The sequence below is a fragment of the Bos indicus x Bos taurus genome, chromosome 22 (genome assembly GCF_003369695.1).
Source record: "Bos indicus x Bos taurus breed Angus x Brahman F1 hybrid chromosome 22, Bos_hybrid_MaternalHap_v2.0, whole genome shotgun sequence".
Classification (NCBI taxonomy): Eukaryota; Metazoa; Chordata; class Mammalia; order Artiodactyla; family Bovidae; genus Bos; species Bos indicus x Bos taurus.
In genome coordinates, this window is record NC_040097.1 from 56,401,419 (window position 1) to 56,425,231 (window position 23,813).

At 40.2% G+C, this 23,813-nt stretch overlaps 1 protein-coding gene across 8 annotated transcripts in view; it reads right to left on the bottom strand.

Moving 5' to 3' along the window:
• The window catches only part of RBMS3 (RNA binding motif single stranded interacting protein 3), an 802,823-nt gene that overhangs the window by 269,022 nt on the left and 509,988 nt on the right, over positions 1-23,813 (bottom strand). For all 8 annotated transcript variants that reach the window (XM_027522594.1, XM_027522595.1, XM_027522599.1 and 5 more), the window contains exon 6: positions 9,275-9,354. In XM_027522594.1, coding sequence (XP_027378395.1) covers positions 9,275-9,354 — 80 coding nt within the window. The remainder of the gene's footprint in view (positions 1-9,274; positions 9,355-23,813) is intronic.

Genomic DNA, 23,813 nt, shown 5'->3' on the forward strand with positions numbered 1-23,813 from the left:
CTGAGCTACCAGGGAAGCCCGTTGAGAATGGACACTGAGCTAAATAGTAGCACCTGAAGAAATAACAACATAAAAACAAACAAAACTTCTAAACAAAATCCTGATCTTAAATACTCAGAATCAAATGCATAAATAAAAAATCACTCTAGTACACTTCACCTTCCCTAACCTTCTCCTGTGAAGATTGGAAATTTAGGGAAGATGAAGGGAAGAGTGAGGGCTAGTAAGGGAGTCTACAACATTGATGAAAACCTTCCAAAGTACTAATTGGAAGCCGCCCGTTGTTCAGCTAAAGATCATCTCCATTTCACTTTCGTCAACTCCAGACATCCCTACACTGAACCCATTAATTATGCCCACCACACTACCTTTATCTAAGACCAAATCTTCACGGGTTCTTTTCTCTGTGGCATGATTTCCCGTGCCCATCCCTCACCTTCACTTTGCTCTCATCATGACAATTTCCTGGCCCTTCTTTCTCTCCCCATTTTTGTCACCAACCAACCTCTTCACATCATCAGTTGTTCCAGGATCAACCATGCCATGGTGGCACTTCATCATTACCATGTTGCAGATTTCTCTTTCTAAATTTAAACTCTGACTACCATCTGTCTAGGCTCACTAATATTCATTTTTATCATCCCTAATACATTGTTCACAAATACTGCTATAAATGTTTAAGAGTAATGAAAACAATGTGTTTGGTCCACGAAATTCACTTTACTACTCTAGCTATATCTACTTTCTTCCTCTGGGCTTCCTTGTGGCCAGAAGTTTTAAATCAAAACATAATTTTCCAGACTTCTCTGGTGGTCCAGTAGTTAAGACTGCATGTTCCCAGTGTAGGGGGTACTTGGTTTGATCCCTGGTTGGGGAACTAATATCCTACATGCTTCACAGTGTGGCAAAAAAAAAAAACTTTTTTTTTTTTAATAAAAAAGAATTAAATAAAATTAAAAACAAACAATTTCACAATTACTGGATCACCATCCTTAATTTGAATTCCCCCAAATCAGAGTCTGGATCAAGATAGATTAATTGAGAGCTGATGTCAGGAAGTAGAGACATAATAGAAAAGGAAGAGAGAGTCAGGGAAGAAAGAAACACCAATAAAAGTTGCGCCCCTGAGCTTGTCATCACCATGAGAAACCCCCAGAATCTGCTGAGTCTCACATTCTTTTGATGGACAGATGTCTAAGGGAGTGATAACTACCCACGGATTGCAAAATACCTGTATCAGGCTGAGTAAGATTTTATAGATTTTGCCCTGAGTTATAGAAGTAGAGAGATTTGGTGGATCCTTGACATGGGACGCTTCCTGGAGGCACCCCTCTTTCACAGCTATGATCACGGAGGAGGAGTGTTGCAGTTTGGTGCACAAAACCCATTCCAACCACTCTTAATCTCCTAAAGATGGTCCCCTGTATTTCTCTATTTGGTCTCTCATAATCCAGATTTCAAAATGTAATCATCTCTGTCTCCTTTCTTCTCTCTCACTAGTTACCAGCTCCCCAGATACGTTTGTAGTATCAGGTGTGGCACCATAGAAAGGTTGAGAGATGACTGGCCAAGAACATAGGATTCACAGCCCTTAGATCTCAATTAAGCTTGTTCTATGAAATTCACTAATAACGTTCCAGCAGTGTTTCACCATGAAACAACTGTGTGTTTGGTAGATAGAAATAATCTAGAAGGCATAACAAACGTTAAAGATGAGGAGCTCAGCAAAAAGTCATTTCCTAAGTTTTGCAAACATCCTTTTATTGATGAGAAATCTAAGCCAACAGCCAGTTGGGGGTCATGGTATTCGCAAAGTATATTATGCAGATGTTGTTTTAGTTTTACAAAGAGGAATAACTTAAAGTTAGGCAACGCTACTCACGAGTAGAAACACAGAGATATATTTTCACTAAATTGTACATAATATTTTTTCTATTTGCTGCCTTTTATTCAATTATAGCTGCATTTGTGACTTATCAGACTGGCACCACTGAGAAAACACTTGTTAGTGTTTTCCTGATAAAACATGTTCCCTGATAAAAATGTGTGTGTCTACTGCTCACATATTCAGATTTGTAATCTAAATTTCATTTTAGTACATTTTTGATATTTTACTCTAGAGGAAGTTTCAAATTTACACAAACAACATTAATTTTTTTTTTCATTTTATTTAAAAAATTATCATATTGTAAATATTTTTCCTTAGATACTCCCTAAAATCCTACAGGGTTTTTATTTGCATAAACATAGAATAGAAAAATTATCTGTCAAAGGATTAAGAAGGCACATCATTTTATTTTATCAAGTAGGAAAATAAGATTCCTCTGTTATGTAAATATTTGTCCCAATTTCTGTTCATCAGAAGACCTGCTAAAATAAAAAGATCCCAAAATAGAGTGCAGTCTCTCTCAATCCTTCCCTAATTCTTGGACTTCGGGTGGGATTAACAAAAAGAAATAAATCATACTAAAAGAGAGTTGGTTATTCCACTGTTTTCTGGAAAGACTGTTCTAATGACCAGTACATGTGCTTATGGGCAAAAGTGTAATTTGAAAGCAAAATGTGATTTTCCCTCCTCAAACCAGCCTGAAAACACATGTCATTATATATGGAAGCCTTTTCTAGGCAGTGCTGCCCTCTGCTCCCCAGCCTCTTTGAGCGTTAGCCTTTCTATTTCATGCCCTGCAGATGCCTGAAGTGCCTGGGAATTTACACTTTGCTTTTACCAGGGGTTAGAAATTTGAATGCAGAGTTCCAAAGAATAGCAAGGAGAGATAAGAAAGCCTTCCTCAGTGATCAAAGCAAAGAAATAGAGGAAAACAACAGAATGGGAAAGACTAGAGATCTCTTCAAGAAAATTACAGATACAAAGAGAACTTTTCATGCAAAGATGAGCTCAGTAAAGGACAGAAATGGTATGGACTAAACAGAAGCAGAAAATATTAAGAAGAGAGACAAGAATACACAGAAGAACTATATGAAAAAGATGTTCACGATCCAGATAATTATCATGGTGTGATCACTCACCTAGAGCCAGACATCATGGAATGTGAAGTCACGTGGGCCTTAGGAAACATCACTACGAACAAAGCTAGTGGAGGTGATGGAATTTCAGTTGAGCTATTCCAAATCTGAAAAGATGATGCTGTGAAAGTGCTGCACTCAATATGCCAGCAAATTTGGAAAACTCAGCAGTGGCCACAGGACTGGAAAAGGTCAGTTTTCATTCCAATCCCGAAGAAAGGCAATGCCAAAGAATGCTCAAACTACCGCACAATTGCACTCATCTCACACGCTAGTAAAGTAATGCTCAAAATTCTCCAAGCCAGGCTTCAGCAATACGTGAACCATGAACTTCCTGATGTTCAAGCTGGTTTTAGAAAAGGCAGAGGAACCAGAGATCAAATTACCAACATCTGTTGGATCATCACAAAAGCAACAAAGTTCCAAAAAAAATCTACTTCTGCTTTATTGTCTATGCCAAAGCCTTTGACTGTGTGGATCGCAAGAAACTGTGGAAAATTCTTCAAGAGATGGGAATACCAGACCGCCTGAACTGTCAGGAAGCAACAGTTAGAACTGGATATGAAACAACAGACTGGTTCCAAATTGGGAAAGAAGTATGTCAAGGCTGTATATTTTCACTCTGCTTATTTAACGTATATGCAGAGTACAACATGAGAAACGCTGTGCTGGAGGAAGCAAAAACTGGAATCAAGATTGCTGGGGGAAATATCAATAACCTCAGATATGCAGATGACACCACCCTTAGGGCAGAAAGTGAAGAAGCATTAAAGAGCCTCTTGATGAAAGTGAAAGAGGAGAGTGTAAAAGTTGGCTTAAAACTCAACATTCAGAAAACAAAGATCATGACATCCGGTCCCGTCACTTCATGGCAAATAGATGGGGAAACAATGGAAACAGTGACAGACTTTATTATTTTGGGCTCCCAAATCACTGCAGATGGTGACTGCAGCCATGAAATTAAAAGACGCTTACTCCTTGGAGGAAAAGTTATGACCAAACTAGACAGCAGATTCAAAAGCAGAGACATTACTTTGCCAACAAAGGTCCATCTAGTCAAAGCTATGGTTTTTCCAGTAGTCATATATGGATGTGAGAGTTGGACTATAAAGAAAGCTGAGTGCTGAAGAATTGATGGTTTCGAACTGTGGTGTTGGAGAAGACTCTTGAGAATCCCTTAGACAGCAAGGAGATCCAACCAGTCCATCCTAAAGGAAATAAGTCCTGAATATTCATTGGAAGGACTGATTCTGAAGCTGAAACTCTAATACTTTGCCCACCTGATGTGAAGAACTGACTCATTGGAAAATACCTTTTTGCTGGGAAAGATCGAAGGCAGGAGGAGAAGGGGACAGCAGAGGATGAGATGGTTGGATGGCATCACCGACTCAATGGACATGAATTTGAGTAAACTCTGGGAATTGGTGATGGACAGGGAGGCCTAGCATGCTACAGTCCATGGGGTTGAAAAGAGTCAGACATGACTGAGTGACTGAACTGAACTGGAGCTGTACAGGATTGCTGAGCAATTTGTTTTGGGACAAAGAAATGTCTGAGGTTAGGTGAGCACGCAACTAATGATGCTTTACTTTGTCTGCAAAACATCAAGATCGATATGCAGGACATGTGAAGTTTATGGAACACTGTTTTCTTTTCCCTCTAGAGGAGCGAGAAAATACTGGATGATCCCTTTCTTAAGAGCAGTAACATGACTGTTGCTTTTTGATACAGCTTGGGCTACTCCTTCCCACCAACTGGTAATATTAATTTCCTGTACTTCAAATGCCAGAATTTAAATAATTAGAATTTTTTTGCATGTATATCTAGCTTCATTGTTCCAACTAGCCAAAACTTGGGGACAATGTTGTAATTTATAGTGAATAGAGCTAGTTCTGGGAGGTTGTGATAGGCATTAGAGATCCATGATATATTCATTAAAATTAGGTCTCTCGTGAACAATTAGGAGGAACTCAGAAAGAGAAAGCCTGATCAATGTCAAAGTTTTGGGCTAAAGTAGCTTTTCTTCTTGTTCTTCTACGGAAAGGACAGAGGATGGAATTTGGAAACTAGATTATCATCTCAGGAAATCAATGAATTTTGCAGCTTAAGAGGAATCTTTGTTAAGAGACACAGAAGGAAAATGGCACATTTCCCCCAAGTCATCCCTAAACAGAGAAGGAAGTGATATGAATATGGTACTGATTTCTCTCTTCTTGCTTAGAGGGAGGGGAGGAGGACTCACTTTTTTAATCAGCTATCTTAGGGTCTGAAGATCCCAGATCATTTTTTTTTTTGCATCCTTGTGAGTCCCTTATTCACACAACCTTAAAGCATTGTACTGAAACCATCCATGTGCTATTCTAAAACCCCACAAATTTTTGGAGTCAAGATGACAAATCTTTAAAGTGAATGCTGAGGTTTTTACAACTTAGGAAAAACAAACCTATTTTAATTGCAAGTCAGTTAGATCAATTATAGGTGATTTTATTTATTTTTTTTCAGAGAGAGGGAAACATTTTCTCTTTGACAAATTATTTTCTGATGCCCAGCATGTTGTCAGGCTTTCCCCACCCCGCTGAGAATGTGTGTGGCTCTGTGTTCCCCAGCAGACTGGAAGGTACCAGCCTTCTCTATCCACCAGCAGCAGAACAACGCACAGGTCCTTTGGAAGGTGGCATTTCAGCTCAGTGCATATTTCAGGGCTGCCCTTGAGACAGGAATCAGAGTTCTTGTCCACGGCCCCGAAGGATGGAATCCACAAACATGCAGACGCTCATGGTAGCAAGCGAATAGGATGTATTAAAGAGGCAGAAAGTACAAAGCTCCCAGCATAGACACTGAGCGGGTAAAGAGTCCCCTATAGGTGATTTTTATTACCAAGGACAGTCTTTCTAAAGATACAATGTATTTTAAAAGTGAAGAAAATCATCACTTCTGAACAATCAAAGGAATCACTTCTAATCAGATATCAAGGCTCATTGTAACATCTGCTCACATGCCTCAAGATAGAATAGAAAATTGGATTAAGATATGAATTTCTGAAAATAAGACCTCAACCATCTACTTCAAATAAGCAACAAGGACCAAGAAAGGCAAACACCATACACACAAATTTAATTATCCTTGTCATAACAGAGTCAATGAGCCTAGCCAAGTCATTTTACCGCAGTGCATTCCAAAATACCCACTTCCTGCATTATGTCATTTTGTTCCATATCAAACATAAATATCAAAGCTTCTCTATCCTTAGGCTGCTTCCATGTCCTGGCTATTGTAAACAGTGTTGCAATGCACAGCGTGGTGCATGCGTCCTTTTGAATTATGGTTTTCTCTGGTACAACCTAAATGTCCATCAAAAGATGAATGCATAAAGATATATGTATATATGGATATAGATAAAGATACAGACAAGTTGATACAGATAAAGATATAGATAAATGGATACAGATATAGATAAATGGATATAGATAAAGATATAGATAAATGGATAAAGAATGGATAAAGATAAATATATATAAAATATATATAATGGATAGACCTGGAAATGATCATACTAAATGAATTAAGCCAGACAAAGAAAGACAAATATCATATGATATCGCTTATATGCAGAATCTAAGAGAAAAAAAAGATACAAATGAACTTATTTACAAAATATAAACAGACTCACAGACACAGAAAAAAAACTTGGGTTACTAAAGGGGAAGCAGGGGGAGGATAATTTAGGAGTTTGGGATTAACATATATACACTATACGTAATATCTATATATTTATATCTGTATATAAAATAGACCTCTCTATATAAAAGTATATCTGTATATAAAATAACCAACAAGGACCTACTATTGCACAGGGAACTATATTCAATATTTTATAATAATTTATAAGGGAAAATATTCTATATATATATAAAGAAAAGAATCTATATATATAATCTACATAAAGAATCTATAAATAATCTATATCATATATATATGAATATAGATATGTAAAGAAATATACGTAACTGAATCACTTTGCTGTATATCTGAAACTAACATAACATTGTAAATCAACTATACATCAATAAAAAAAATTGTATGTTTTCTGTTAGCATTTGAAGCCTTTATTAAAATGTATTTGACTTCCAAAGTAAGGATAAATAAGTTAATTCAAGTATTAATGATAATTGATACTGTATATTTAATTGTATTATGTTCAAGGCAAGTCTCAGAAGCATAAAGTTGTATCTCTCAGGATTTTTTTAGCTCAGCATAATTATTTTGTTTTTCATGGTCCCATGAGATAAAACTAAGAAACTCAGTTATAACTGAGTTCTTGCTATTCACAATGTTTCCATTGGGTGTAGCTATGATATTAGAGAGGTTAATACCACAGCCTGCTTATTCAAGGAAGGATGCTCAGATATGTGGGGGATTTGTAGTGACTTTGTCTCTAGCATTAAACTACATGAGTCAGCCGTATGTTCCATGGGTTAACCTAAAACAATTTCAAATCAATCACATCAAGATGGATTTCACTGCATTCTTCCAAAAAGGAAGAATCATACAAAACTGAGACCTGTATTAAAACTTCACCCAACAATAATTCCACCTAGTTTACTCATTCTTGAATTTTTTTTAATAGAATCATGTAATTCACATCTAGTTTGAATGCCTTCTGTACGTGGACATCTGTAGGATAAAACGAGATGAATAAGCAGAAAACCCTTTAACAATGCAAGTCCTTTACTCAGTGGTGGGTCTGAGCAGAGTGTCTTTAAATGTCTTTTATCTTAAAGGGATAAAGAAAAAGTATTTCTCCTAAAATGCAAGGGCAGCTGACTTGCTGAGATGAAAACTGCTAACTCTTTTCCTAACAACACCATATGTCTCCAACTGGATCATAATGCAGATAGTTCTCAGGAGAATGTCACACATGGAAACTAACCATATCGAGTCACAGCTTCACTGCTGACTCATGATTAACCAGGGGTCGTACTTTGGGATTTTTCAGAGCGTCCAAATGCCAATCCTAATGGCCTTTCTTCTTTCCCAAAACTTAGCGTGTCATAAAATGAACCTGATCCTGCCAGAAAACTATGTCTTTTTTTGTTGTTGTTCAGACTTCGTTTTCTATATAACTCAATATATTTTAATGAACCAAAATGTTCAACCCCTAAATACTCTAGCCATGGGTTTTAAATAGTAGATAACTTAAGGTAGCAAACATTACAAAGATGCAACATAAAATCATCAAAAGAAAAAATATGACTGAAGAAGTCACATTTTTCCTCTAAGAATCACTGAAAATAAAAAACCAACAAATAAACCAAGATGTATGAGTCAGATATTTCCTTATCTGTTATTCTCTTTCAGAACTTCACTCAACATTTAATATTTTTATGCATGAGTAACATGTATTTTTTTTCCAGTTTTATTGAGATATGAGTAAAATATTTTAATCTACTTAATACACAATACTATTCATGTATTTTTTTCAAAATTAATATCATGTCAAGGTAGTCCTAGCTCACGTTCCGATACATATGATATATTCAATTCTTTTGTGTTGATTGTAATTCTTAATAGCATAAAGTTATATCATCTTATGATGTGTGTCAAATATTGAGAATTTTGCCTTCAAAAATATGAAATGCCCTGAAGGACTCTAAACTGGTGCTTCCTAGATTATCTCTGATGAATGGGCGTACTAAAAAATTTAATGTGCATTTGATATTTTTGTAAAATATGAAGTTATGCAGTAAGACTTCATGATAATGTCATATTGCTATAAAAGTTTCTAAATGCTCTTTCTGCCTTTCTGCATTCTTCTCGTCAGGGGCTGGTAAGAACTGTTTGGGAACTGGTCTCAATCTATGGATTCCACTGTTATTATTATTATTTTTACAATATGTCACTCACTGTTCAGATATTTTACAAAGTAGAAATCAGGATACCAATATTAATGATATAAGTCACAAACTTTCTTCACGGCAAGTGCATTTCAAACTATTGTTTGCTATTTTCCTTCTAATTCACTTTAAGGAATTAGCAGCAGAGATTCAAAAAGACAGGCCAAAGACGGATCACCAAGAAGCTTTTGGTAGTGTTGAGAAAGATGAGTTGCATAGTATTAAAAAAAATACATATTTATAAAGGCAAAAAGTTTCCTCCATTGGGAGGAAACTATGGGCCTTACCATGTACTCATTCTGATAGTAGCAATGAGCCTAGAGATTATTTAATGATTACTTTATGGCATTTCTCACCTGGGATTCCTGGTGGTGTTTTCAGATATTTTCCATTAAAATGTTGAATTACCACTTCACATTTTTCAGTAGACTCCATTCTGGGAAAAGAAGTAAACAGGGGATTATATACTTTCATGAAGCTGTACATATCCATGAAAAATAAAAAGAGAAGGAAATTAAGAAAACCTAGACAAGCTTCATTTGAGAATTTTACCAGAATTGTCACCAGTTGCCATGACCACATAGTGGATAGAACACCACAAACCCATTGCCACCAAGAGCAAGCTTTACTCTACTGAAGGTTGACTGTGTGGGCGGCTCTGAGTGGAGTCATCACTCAGACATAATCCCGAGGCATCATCTTATTTAATCTGTATAACAATTTAATCCGTACCCTCAAAGTGCTCAATAAACATCTTTTGAATGTCCGAATTAGCAAACGTGAGAGGCAGTTCTCACTATTGCCTTTCACACCATGAGGCCAGTCAGGCTGAGCAAGACGAACTGCCTTGGCAGCAAGTGGTCGAGGTGGGCTTGTAGCTGAGGCCTGGGGGACACCCACCTGCATTGCAGCTACTGAGCTATACCCTGAGCATCTGCACAAAGCAAGGTGAGGGAGTGCGCTGGCTTTCCACAACTGGCAGCCTAAGCGGGAGACTCACACAGTAGTGTTGTCATCATGATGCCATTTCACGCTCACATCATGACACCTTTATTGAAAATCCATGAGATGACAGACACAGAAGGGAGTTATTTCAGGTCCCAGATGTCTTAGGAAAATAAACATACACAAGCCTCAGGTCTTGAACTTTCTTACTTTTGAATTTTAGATGACCTCCTATTTTTTTCATACTAGGTATCAATAGAGTCGGTTTCTTTTGCCAAATTTTGGCATCTCACATAAAAGCTCGTGAACAACATTTGGGACCACACCATCACACTGTCAACAGGTGGATCGCCTCTGAGGCTGGCCCGCCCTCAAGCCTCGAGGGTGTATTTTCCTTTGCTGCTGAATAAAACTGAGCTGTAACCAAGCTGTAACACTGGTCCGCGGGTTCAAATCTTTGCTGCGGCAAGACAGAACTGAGGAAATTACACAGTCCCCCGACATATCTAGTGCCGTGTCTTGCATTTAACCTGGCTGAAACAACCTCAGCTTGGTCCCAGGGAGGTGGAGACTAAGCACAGCAAAAGCCCAACTTGGTGAAAGCTCACATGGGAGAAACTGAACGCAAAGGAATCCCCGTGCAGTGGAAGTGACAAGATAACGTGCTGGAAACTGAGACAACAAAAACAGACTTAGCAGAAAGCTCAGGCAGCTCAGTCTGATTCCAGAAGACCTCCAGTTAAGGTCAGATCAGATCAGATCAGTCGCTCAGTCGTGTCCGACTCTTTGTGACCCCATGAATCGCAGCACGCCAGGCCTCCCTGTCCAACACCAACTCCCAGAGTTCACTCAGACTCATGTCCATCGAGTCAGTGATGCCATCCAGCCATCTCATCCTCTGTCGTCCCCTTCTCCTCCTGCCCCCAATCCCTCCCAGCATCAGAGTCTTCTCCAACGAGTCAACTCTTCACATGAGGTGGCCAAAGTACTGGAGTTTCAGCTTCAGCATCATTCCTTCCAAAGAAATCCCAGGGCTGATCTTCAGAATGGACTGGTTGGATCTCCTTGTAGTCCAAGGGACTCTCAAGAGTCTTCTCCAACACCACAGTTCAAAAGCATCAATTCTTCGGCGCTCAGCCTTCTTCATAGTCCAACTCTCACATCCATACACAACCACAGGAAAAACCAGAGCCTTGACTAGACGAACCTTTGTTGGCAAAGTAATGTCTCTGCTTTTCAATATGCTCTCTAGGTTGGTCATAACTTTCCTTCCAAGGAGTAAGCGTCTTTTAATTTCATGGCTGCAGTCACCATCTGCAGTGATTTTGGAGCCCAGAAAAATAAAGTCTGGCACTGTTTCCACTGTTTCCCCATCTATTTGCCATGAAGTGATGGGACCAGACGCCATGATCTTTGTTTGCTGAATGTTGAGTTTTAAGACAACTTTTTCACTCTCCTCTTTCACTTTCATCAAGAGCCTCTTTAGTTCCTCTTCACTTTCTGCCATAAGGGTGGTGTCATCTGCATATCTGAGGTTATTGATATTTCTCCCGGCAATCTTGATTCCAGCTTGTGTTTCTTCCAGTCCAGCGTTTCTCATGATGTACTCTGCATAGAAGTTAAATAAACAGGGTGACAAAATACAGCCTTGACGAACTCCTTTTCCTATTTGGAATCAGTCTGTTGTTCCATGTCCAGTTCTAACTGTTGCTTCCTGACCTACATGCAAATTTCTCAAGAGGCAGGTCAGGTGATCTGGTATTCCCATCTCTTGAAGAATTTCCCAGTTTATTGTAATCCACACAGTCAAAGGCTTTGGCATAGTCAATAAAGCAGAAATAGATGTTCTTTCTGGAACTCTCTTGCTTTTTCCATGATCCAGCGGATGTTGGCAATTTGATCTCTGGTTCCTCTGCCTTTTATAAAACCAGCTTGAACATCAGGAAGTTCATGGTTCACATATAGCTGAAGCCTGGCTTGGAGAATTTTGAGCATTACTTTACTAGCGTGTGAGATGAGTGCAATTGTGTGGTAGTTTGAGCATTCTTTGGCATTGCCTTTCTTTGGGATTAGAATTAAAACCGACCCTTCCAGTCCTGTGGCCACTGCTGAGTTTTCCAAATTTGCTGGCATATTGAGTGCAGCACTTTCACGGCATCATCTTTCAGAATTTGAAATAGCTCAACTGGAATTCCATCACCTCTACTAGCTTTGTTCGTAGTGATGCTTTCTAAGGCCCACTTGACTTCACATTCCATGATGTCTGGCTCTAGGTGAGTGATCACACCATCATGATTATCTGGGTCGTGAAGATCTTTTTTTGTACAGTTCTTCCAGTTTAGGTCAACAAGCTACAACTTGCCATGCCAACTCAACAAGGATATATAAAACTATACCCAACCACGGAAAATATCAGGCACCCTTAGATGGACACCACTATAAGGACTCTGAGGTTTGAGACTAGCAGAGGAGGAGGCCCAACGCCCCTCGCTGTTCCAGCTCAGCAGGAAGTAGCCAGAGAGACCTCGACTCCCCTATTCCCAAAGAATTGGGCCTCCCATCTCTTGGGGGGGGATGCTACGTAGTTAGAATAGGAAGAATCAGTCTAAAATGGCAGTGTCTAAAAGATAAAGAAGAACTTCTCTGTAGCTCAGACTGTAAAGAATCTGCCTGCAATGCAGGAGAACTGGGTTTGATCCCTGGGTCAGGAAGATCCTCTGGAGAAGGGAAGAGCAACCCACTCCAGTATTCTTGCCTGGAGAATCCCCATGGACAGAGGAGCCTGGTGGGCTACAGTCCATGAGGTTGCAAAGAGTCAGACATGACTGAGAAACTCACATTACATCACACTGTCAACATTAGCAGTCTTGCAATCTCCTAAGTAGAATAGTATCAGCAATATTCCTAAATTTAACTCTATCTGACCTTTATTATTTGGTAAAATTGGGTGGGAAAGGTAAAAATTAAAGGGTCAATTCTATTCAAAAGAAATTAATGCCCATGAACGGCACACCAGAGGAAAAACAGACTTAAGAAATGGCACACATACATAGAAAAGAATATGTATGAAATATATAAAATTTGTCCAAAAGGCAAATTGTATAATTTTGGATGTTCTGCTGGATTTTATCAATAATATGAGCTTTCTTGGAATGAAGCCCTTTGACACAATTTGTTAACCTTTTGTGCATCCAAATATTATGTGTGTTTTCATGATCATATTACATGCAGAGTAAACAAGGGAAAAATTTATAAACAACTGCCAAACGAGGTATACATTTATTACAGTTATAGGAATTCCAATGTGAGAGGAATTGCAGATGCCAGGAAAACTCTAAGAAGTGTACACAGGAGGCCAGAAACGCCACTGGAGAAATAACTGGGGCAGGAGTCTGGGGGGCAAGGCGGAAGGTCATGTCCCTGTAGATGGGGCAGAGTGAGCAGAGCGTTGGGGCTGGATGGAGTTTCACGGGGGAAGCTCCTGGAGATAAGCTGAGAGGTGAGGCAGAAGCTTTTGAGTTATCAAGTTAAGGACTTTTTTTTTTTTTTTTGGAAGTTAGTTGATTTATAATGTTAAGTTAGTTTCCGGTGCAGAGCAAAGTGATTCGGTTATATTCAAAAAACTAAGACCATGGATTCCAGTCCCATCACTTCATGGCAAACAGAAGGGGAAAAAAAAAAAAAAGTAACACAATGAAGCTATGAGCCATGCCATGCAGAGTTGCCCTAAAGGAGATGAAACCAGTCAATCCTAAAGGAAATCAACTCCGAATATTCATCAGAAGGACTGATGCTGAAACTCCAGTGCTTTGGCCACTTGATGCAAAGAGCCAACTCATTGGAAAAGACCCTGATGCTGGGAAAGATTGAGGGCAGGAGGAGAAGGGGATGACAGAGGACAAGATGGTTGGATGGCATCACTGCCTCAATGGACATGAGTTTGAACAAACTCCAGGAGATAGGGAAGGACAGGGAAGCCTGGTATGCTGTACTCCATGGGGTTGTAAAGAGTCAGACACAACTTAGCAACTGAACAACAAAATATATACTTATATATGTATACTTATATATGCATATACATACATATATTAGATATGGCTTCTCTGATAGCTCAGTTGGTAAAGAATCTGCCTGCAATGCAGGAGACCCTGGTTTGATTCCTAGGTCGGGAAGATCCACTGGAGAAGGGATAGGCTCTCCACTCCAGTATTATTGGGCTTCCTTTGTGGCTCAGCTGGTAAAGAATCCTAAAAAATCCACCTGTAATGCAGGAGACCTGTGTTGGATCCCTGGGAGTATGTGTGTGTGTGTGTGTATGTATGTATGTGTGTGTATATATATATATATATATATATATATATATATAATTTTTTCAGATTCTTTTTTATAGGTTATTAGAAAATATCACATATATTTATTGTGCTACACAGTAGGACCTTGTTGTTTATTTATTTTTTATATAATAGTGTGTATTTATTAACTCCTAATTTATCCCTCTATGCATTTCCCCCTGTAATCGTAAGTTGGTTTTCTATGTCTGTGACTCTACTTATTTTACATATAAGTTTATTTGTATCATTTTTTAAGATTCAAGTTCTATGTGATATTGCATTTGTCTTTCTCTATCTGGCTTACTTTAGTTAGTATGACCATCTCTAGGTTCATCTATGTTGCTGCCAATGGCATTATTTCATTCTTTTTTATGGCTGAGTAATATTCCATTGTGTGTATGTACCACATCTTCTTTACCCCTTCCTCTGTCAATGGACATATAGGTGGCATCTGTGTCTTGGCTATTGTAAACAGTGCTGCAGTAAACACTGGGGTGCATGTATCTTTTTGAATTGTGGTTTTCTCTGGATATATGCACAGGAATGTATTGCTGGATCATATAGCACCTCTATTTGAAGATGTTTTCAAAAGCACATTCCATCTGGGGTGCTCTAAAATTATTTTATGATTCAAATTTAAAAAAGAATATTTTCAAAGGGACATACATTCCTAGGAAACACAGAGAAGATGCACATTTTCCTGCATTGATACAGATGGTGAAGCAGAGCAGGACTGATGTCGAGGGCATGAGACTATGCATTACTGGAGCCCCGAGCCTGGGAAACTTCACTCGATTTAAAGCTCTGCTGTCACTGTCAATACATTTTAAACCAGGGGGTCTTCTATTTTTAATTTTCACTAGGACCCACCAATTACATAGCTGGTCCTGCTAAGACAAGAAAGCACAGGAAATTAACTTGACATAATATTCACGTATCAGATGCCCAGTGGATCCACATACTGTTATTTGGAAGAAGATCTGAAGAGTGACTCTTGTGTCCAAATGCAAAAGTAAAACTTTAAGCTTAATAATATCCAATTTTAGTCAATAAAAACAAAAATGGCATTTTGTTCAATGTTTAATCACAGTGGCAACTACAAACTGGCACTTGCCATCTAACTCCACAAGATTTAGATCAGGCGCTGCTGCAGCTGCGGACTTTCAGACACCCCTGAAAGGAGTTCAGGGTGAAGAGCAGAAATGAGACGCCCTATGCTGGAAGAAAAACGGACAGGCTAAGTCTTCAGATAGTTAGTTTCAGGAATTGATGTTATTAGCCCAATGCTATCTCCTCATATCTACAAAAGCACTGAAATCTGTCATGGAGATGACTGCTCCTTGTGACTAGGAAAATCTGCCAAAAATGTATGCTTGATAACATACGCTGCCCCTTCACCAAGATCACATTTATACCTTCCCCTCTACATCTTTGGTGCAGTGTCCCAGAGCTACCTGAGGTGCTGTTCCTGGGCTGCTCTCCTCAATTTGCCCCCCAATAAAACTTAACTTGCAGCTCTCACATTATTTTTATTTAACTCAACAACAGATTTCCCAAAATTAGAGGATATTCAGATTAGAAAGACAAGATGAATGATTCCCCATTCCAAATATTGAAGAGCAGCTAAGTACAATTTTGCTAACTCATTCACATTTTCTTTCCAGGAGAATGTTTCACATCTTCCAACTTGTTATTTTTATTTTTTTTCTTTTAAGTAGGAAACTTCCATTTCTAGGAACAAAAGAATTCAAATTCTGCTTTCTCTCTGCCCACAGGACCAACTCTCCATTGTCTCTTAGGGAAGATAACCTTCCCTCCAAGCAGAGACATGAATGGGAGAGGAAATGTAAGCCCTTAATTACTACAGATGTTACTTTATGGAATTTTTATTCCAGGAGAGCACCAGAATGAAAAGCTTATGCCCCAGGGCCCCCTCCCTGCTCAATCTCTCTCCAGGTACCCATCTAGATAAAAGGCAGTTAAGAATCTAAAGCTTGCTTGCCGGAGTCCTACAAATCAGACCCTTCCTCTTTGTCTTGAAAATGACATGGAATTCTAAATGAATACTGAAACTGGATGGGGGTTAGTTGTGTGCGAGCTTGTTAATGCCACATAATAAGACTCGGGGACTGCAGAGGAAGTCAGAGAAGAAAGTCAGGGGCCTTCATCCAGTCCACGCAGCTGGTTTGAAAGGCTCACATCTCCCCTTCTGGATGCTAGTATGATCGTCTTTTCTCGAGACTGTTTTACAGCACCATCAAGCCAGGTGGGGCTGCTGGTGAACGCAAGACAGCATCACAGAATGCTCACTCTGATTTAACTGAGTGAATGTCTGCAGGAGTCTTTAGAGACTCTTGTCTCTGAAAGAATAAATGCAATAAAGGTCTGTTTTCTGTAGCTGCCGGTACTGAGTGTCAAACCATGTTGTGCGGCACCACCCAGAAGTGACAATTTCATTTTTATACACAGGGCACATTTTAACAAGGCAAAGTCTTCCCAGCAAAGATGACCATTGAGGAGCTGTGGAGTGGAGAGGTCCAGAGTGAGACCCACGAGCTCCAGGGGAGGGACTGCATTTGAAGGGCCACTTTAGGGAAAATGTGCCCATTTTCTTCTCCAGTTTCACTGTTAGCCTATTTGAAATGCCAGCCCAAGCCATCTGCGATCTGGCATGTGCTCCACTTGAAACTGACCCGAGCCTTATCAAGTGGGTCTGAAAAGGCAGCATGCCAGATAAAGCCACCTGACCAGGACCCCTTTGGATGGGCCACTGCATCCATTCTTTCTAGGTGGTACCTGAACCCTCTCACATCCCTCAGAAGAGTTCGAGTGCCAGCCAACCATTCACCCGTCAATGCATTAATTAGGTTCCTACAAGGCTCCAATCATGGTACAAAGCCTCAGGGTTTTCTGTTAGGTCTGATGTTTAAATAGAAACACACATTAAAGGTCCTGTTTGACATTCTTTCTTGTCTCCGTGCCTAGGAACCTGGCTTCATTCATTTGAAATGCTCCACCGAATTGTGACTTCGAGAAAATTTCTTTTTTAACAACATCTGTTAAGACGTGCTCATTTCACAGCCAATGCAATCCTCACAGGCAGATTACATCCGATGAGAGCCTGCTTCAATATCAGGGCCAGACTTAACACATAGAGGTGGAAAAGCATAGTATAAAACCATCTTCAGCCTATCTGTCTCACATCCATGGAGAATCTCTCAGTTTATTATTTTCAAGCAATAAGCACGATTATGCACGCAGTTAAGACAAATTCGTGCTGTTGTTTATGATGGTTAATGAGAGGCTTCCACTATTGTGAAATTTTGTGGTTTTGCAATCACAAGATCTGTACAAGTTATTGGTGACTTATACTTATACAGCTTTGCAAGCCAATCACCTTTGCTTCCAGTAAGATTTATGGAAAGGGTCAACATGGAAAGATTTTTGGAAAAAAGCAAATTATGTCATTGGCTTCTTAAACCCTGGTAACAGAAGAAAGCATAGTGAGTTTCAGGAAGAAAGAGGGGTGAAGGAGTTGAATTTCCTTCTGTTTTTGCAATTTGTTTTCTTCCTTTGAGGAGCTTGACATCCTTAAGAGACAAAAGTCATAAATGTCAAGTCGTGCACAGACTAGCCTTCCTGTCTCTTCTCTTTGAGGGAATTCTGACACCTTGGTGGCTCCTTGCACATTCCTCTTATGGAATGGAGCTGTGGACAACATTTGGCTCATGAAAACCCACTCCGAAGTTTTAAAATCACATATATTCAGGACTAGAAACAGCCTCAGATATCAACTTTTACATGACACAGAGGAAGAAGGTGGTGACTTCTCTAAAGTCGAGTTGTTGGATGAGTCTCCAAAGGAACTTTGGCCCTTGAGGCTCAGTCCAATGGCTTGTTTGGAAGAAATGGGGCTCCATGGCTGGCCTGTCATCCCTCCTGATTTCCTGCACTGATCTGCTTTCATCTTGTTGAAGCTGGGTGGGTCCTGCCATCCCCATGTCATGCAGCCACCAATGACCAGAGCAGGTGTTCTCAGAAATGGAAATTATACCCTGAGCTGATATAATGAGAAGGGTACTTCATTGCTGCAGTATTCTTTCCAAAACTCAAACATAACATGGATCCCATCATGAAATAAACATCGCAGAAACCTAGGTCTGGAGACACTTTTCAGGATACCTTGCTGGGACTACTCATGGAAAACAAAGAAAGTCTGAGATGCTGTCAGAGACCAGAGTAGACTGATAAAAAGACAACCAAATGCAAGATGGTGCCAGGGACCAGATTCTGGAGCAGAAAGGGGATTAGCAGTGGAAAAATGGGTGCAATTCATATAAGCTCTGGAGTTCAGTTAATAATACTGTAGTGATGTCAGTTTATTAATTCTGACAAATATGTTACGGTAATGCAAAGTGTTGACAATGGGAAAAACTGGATATAGGGTATATAAAACCTGTGTATGCTCTTTGTAAAGAGCTCTTTCTGTACGCTCTTTCTATAAAACTAAATTTATTCCCAACTTTGAAAAGGCTTATTTTAAAACTGACTGTATACTAAAATGATTAGTTGTTGTTCAGTTATTCAGTCAGGTCCAACTCTTTGTGTGTGACTCCATGGACTGCAGCATGCTAGGCTTCCCTGTCCTTCACTATCTCCTGGAGGTTACTCAAACTCATATTCATTGAATTGGTGATGCCATCTAACAATCTTATCCTCTGTGGATCCCTTAAAATGATTAGGGAACTATATTTCCTTTTTCTAGATACCAATGTTTGGGACCCAGTCCTGGAGTTTCTGGCTTAATTGCTTTGGTGTGAAATCCAGGGACAAATTTTCCAAAGCTACCCAGGTGATCCCAGTATGCAGCCAGGGTTAAAAAAGACTATTCTGAAGTTCTGCATCAGGTCACCCCAAACTGGAGACCATGGGCCAAATCCAGCCCTCACATAGATCTGCTTGGGCTGCAAAGAGTTTCAGAAAAATTTGAAATGACTCGCAACATCTAAAGACTGAGAGAATTGACAAAAAATTTGAATGCCTCATTCCTCTTTCAAGAGAAAGGAAAAGAGAAAAAAAGAGATGTTTTCTGTGTGGCAACTATGACGTAGCAAAAACAAACTTGGTCTCTGTCCTGGGTTCCTAGCATAGGACTCCTACAGTTCTGGGGACTTCCTGAGTGATAGAAACGTCTTCTGCTACTCACAATGAACCACTTTCGACCATAACTGAGTTTGTGTTAATAAGATGACTCAAGGTGAAACCCCTAGATAGTGTTAGGACAGGGCTGGACAACAGAAAGACCCAATAATTAGAGGGCTAGAGCTTTGGGGCCCATCCTTCAATGTCTGGGGATGGCTGAGGGGCTAGAGTTTTGAGTTCAACCATCAACAATGAAATCAGATTGATTATACTCTTTGCAGCCAAAGATGGAGAAGCTTTATGCTGTCAGCAAAAATAAGACCGGGAGCTGAATGGGGCTCAGATCATGAACTCCTTATTGCCAAAATCAGACTTAAATTGAAGAAAGTAGAGAAAACCACTAGACCATTCATGTTTAACCTAAATCAAATCCCTTACAATTATATAGTACAAGTGACAGATAGATTTAAGAGATTAGATCTGATAGAGTACCTGAAGAACTATGGACGGAGGTTCGTGACATTGTACAGGAGGCAGGGATCAAGACCATCCCCAAGAAAAATAAATGCAAAAAGGCAAAATGGTTGTCTGAGGAGGCCTTACAAATACCTGTGCAAAGAAGAGAAGTGAAAGGCAAAGGAGAAAAGAAAGATAAACCCATTTGAATGTAGAGTTCCAAAGAATAGCAAGGAGAGATAAGAAGGCCTTCCTCAGTGATCAGTGCAAAGAAATAGAAGAAAACAATAGAATGGGAAAGACTAGAGATCTCTTCTGGAGAAGGAAATGGCAACCCACTCCAGTGTTCTTGCCTGGAGAACCCCAGGGATTGGGGAGCCTATTGGGCTGCCATCTATGGGGTCACACAGAGTCGGACATGACTGAAGCAATTTAGCAGCAGCAGCAGCAGAAATCTCTTCAAGAAAATTAGAGATACCAAGGGAACATTTCATGCAAAAATGGGCACAATAAAGGACAGAAATGGTAAGGACCTAAAAGAAGCAGAAGCTATTAAGAAGAGGTGGCAGGAATACACTGAAGAGCTATACAAAAAACATCTTTATGACCCAGATAACCATGATGGGGTGATCACTCACCTAGAGCCAGACATCCTGGAATGTGAAGTCAAGTGGGCCTTAGGAAGTATCACTACGAACAAAACTACTGGAGGTGATGAAATTCCAGTTGAGCTATTTCAAATCCAAAAAGATGATGCTGTGAAAGTGCTACACTCAATATGCCAGCAAATTTGGAAAACTCAGCAGTGGCCACAGGACTGGAAAAGGTAAGTTTTCATTCCAATCCCGAAGAAAGGTAATGCCAAAGAATGCTCAAAGTACCACACAATTGCACGCATCTCACATGCTAGTAAAATAATGCTCAAAATTCTCCAAGCCAGGCTTTAGCAATATGTGAACCATGAACTTCCTGATGTTCAAGCTGGTTTTAGAAAAGGCAGAGGAACCAGAGATCAAATTGCCAACATCTGTTGGATCATCAAAAAGGCAACAAAGTTCCAGAAGAACACCTACTTCTGCTTTATTGAATATGCCAAAGCTTTTGACTTTGGTCAAACTTTGACTTTGTTGTGGATCACAACACCCTATGGAAAATTCTTCAAGAGATGGGAATACCACCTTACCTGCCTCCTAAGAAATCTGTATGCAGGTCAAGAATCAACAGTTAGTACTGGACATGGACAATGGACTGGTTCCAAATTGGGAAAGGTGTATGTCAAGGCTGTACATTGTCACCCTGCTTATTTAACTTATATGCAGAGTACATCATGTAAAATCCTGGGCTGGAAGAAGCACAAACTGGAATCAAGATTGCCAAGGGAAATATCAATAACCTCAGATATGCAGATGACACCACCCTTATGGCAGAAAGTGAAGAAGAATAAAAAGCCTCTTGATGAAAATGAAAGAGGAGAGTGAAAAAGTTGGCTTAAAACTCAACATTCAGCAAACAAAGGTCATGGCATCTGGTTCCATCATTTCATGGCAAATACATGGGGAAACAATGGAAACAGTGACAGAATTTATTTTGGGGGGGCTCCAAAATCACTGAAGATGGTGACTGCAGCCATGAAATTAAAAGACGCTTGCTTCTTGGAAGAAAATCTATGACCAACGTAGACTGCAAACTAAAAAGCAGAAACATTACTTTGCCAACAAAAGTCTGTCTAGTGAAAGCTATGGTTTTGCCAGGAGCCATGCATGGATGTGAGCGTTGGACTATAAAGAAAGCTGAGCGCTGAAGAATTGACACTTTTGGACTGTGGTGTTGGAGAAGACTCTTGAAAGTCCCTTGGACTTCAAGGAGATCAAACCGCTCCATCTTAAAGGAAATCAATCCTGAATATTCCTTTTAAGGACTGATGCTGAAGCTGAAACTCCAACACTTTGGCCATCTGACGCAAAGAACTGACTCATTGGAAAAGACCCTGATTCTGGGAAAGATTGAGGGCAGGAGGAAAAGGGGACGACAGAGGATGAGATGGTTGGATGGCATCATCAACTCGATGCACATGAATTTGAGCGAGCTGCTGCTGCTGCTGCTGCTGCTGCTAAGTCACTTCAGTCGTGTCCGATTCTGTGCAACCCCATAGATGGCAGCCCACCAGGCTCCCCCATCCCTGGGATTCTCCAGGTAGGAACACTGGAGTGGGTTGCCATTTCCTTCTCCAATGCATGAAAGTGAAAAGTGAAAGGGAAGTCGCCCAGTTGTGTCCGACTCTTAGCGACCCTATGGACTGCAGCCCACCAGGCTCCTCCGTCCATGGGATTTTCCAGGCAAGAGTACTGGAGTGGGGTGCCATTGCCTTCTCCAGAGCTAGCAATGGTCAATGATTCAATCCAATTGTGTTTGTGTGATAAGACCTCCATAGACACCACTGAACAGGGTTTGCAGAGCTTACGGGCTGATGGACACATTGCTGTATTGGGAAGGTGGGACACCAGAGAGGGCAGAGAATCTCTGAGTCACTTCTCCCCTCCCCACTCCCTCTTGCCCATGCATCTTTTCCTTTTGGCTGCTCCTGAGCTGTACATTTTCTGAAATACAAGCAAATATTTAAGTGTTTCCCCATGTTCTGTGGATAGTTGCAGTGAATTTTCAAGCTGAGGAGTTTCAAGGGAACCCCTGAATTTGTGGTGGGCAGGGCAGACATGTGGGTTGTCTGATACCCTATTTGTGGTTGTTTGAAGTGGGGTGCATCTTGTTGACTGAGCCCTTGAACCTGTGCGGTCTGATAACTCTGAGTAGTTAGGGTTAAAATGGAAATGGATTAGACACTCAGTTGGCGTAAGAGAACTAGATAACTGGTGTGGGAAAATGATATGGTGTTGATGTCAAAAAAAAATCCACATATTTGTTGTCAGAAATGAAGTCGGAAAAAACAAACATTGTTGTCAGAAATGAAGTTGGAAAAAACAAACATGACTGCATAGTTACTCTAGTTTGAGCAGTTGCTTTTTCTTTTTTCTTTTTTTTTTTGCCTTTAGTTTATTTTTTTACTTTACTTTTTCTAAACAGAGCCAGGCAGTTTGCCATGGCTCCAATCTGAAGGAGGAGTAGCAGGTTGTATTTATTGCTGAACTTGCGCTGTTTTCCATTTTTATATTTTAACAGTGGTGTCAAGGGGACTCATCCATGTGTACTGATGTTTCTCTCTAGCCCTCCCCCATGTCTTCCCAGCTCTGCCCTATGCCCCAAAGAAATGGCACTTCCACGGGCTACATTATCTTTACGCGGTCACTTGATGGCTTGTAGTGACGTCACCACTGGACGCCCAGTGGAAACAGAGGTCCGGCTGGTCCTGTTCATCCTTTCTGCTCTGGTACCACGTCTGTCTGGCAGGGGTTACATCCCTCCCTGTCTACGGTGCCTCCAGGTGGTCCCCGTTGCAAGGCCCTGGATCTCCCTGGACTCGGGGCACATGCCTCCACCTGTTTTCTTCTCTCTGGGGGGCAAAGTCTTGCTCCTGTTCATCGCCAGGTATCTCAGCTTCCCTTCATCAGTTCCCTTAGCTCTGTCACCCCTCTGTAAAGACTCCTCTACATCAGGATCTTCAGTTAGGTTATTTGGAACGAAACTCTGTTGCCAGCCAGCACACTGATGGCTACCTCGTAAAACTATAAGCAATCAGGAACAAAATTATACATGAGGCCGTGTCTTTCAAGGTAAGTGGGAGGGAGACATGTTTACTCACACTTAGTCTGGGAGCTGCTTATTCCAGAATACCTGCCTGCCCCCCGGCCACATCCTTGTCTGGATGCATCATAATCTAAATTTATCTTTTCACCATATATTACCAATGTTTTCAAAAGGAACGTGGTGAAGAGAATGGAAAAACAATCAATTCAAAACCAAAATTGAGATAAAGAAGGAATTGATAAGTAGTATGTTCAGGTCTCATCATTCAGTGCAACTGGAATGAATGTATTATCACTTTTGATCAGTCTCTTTGAGCTGTAGC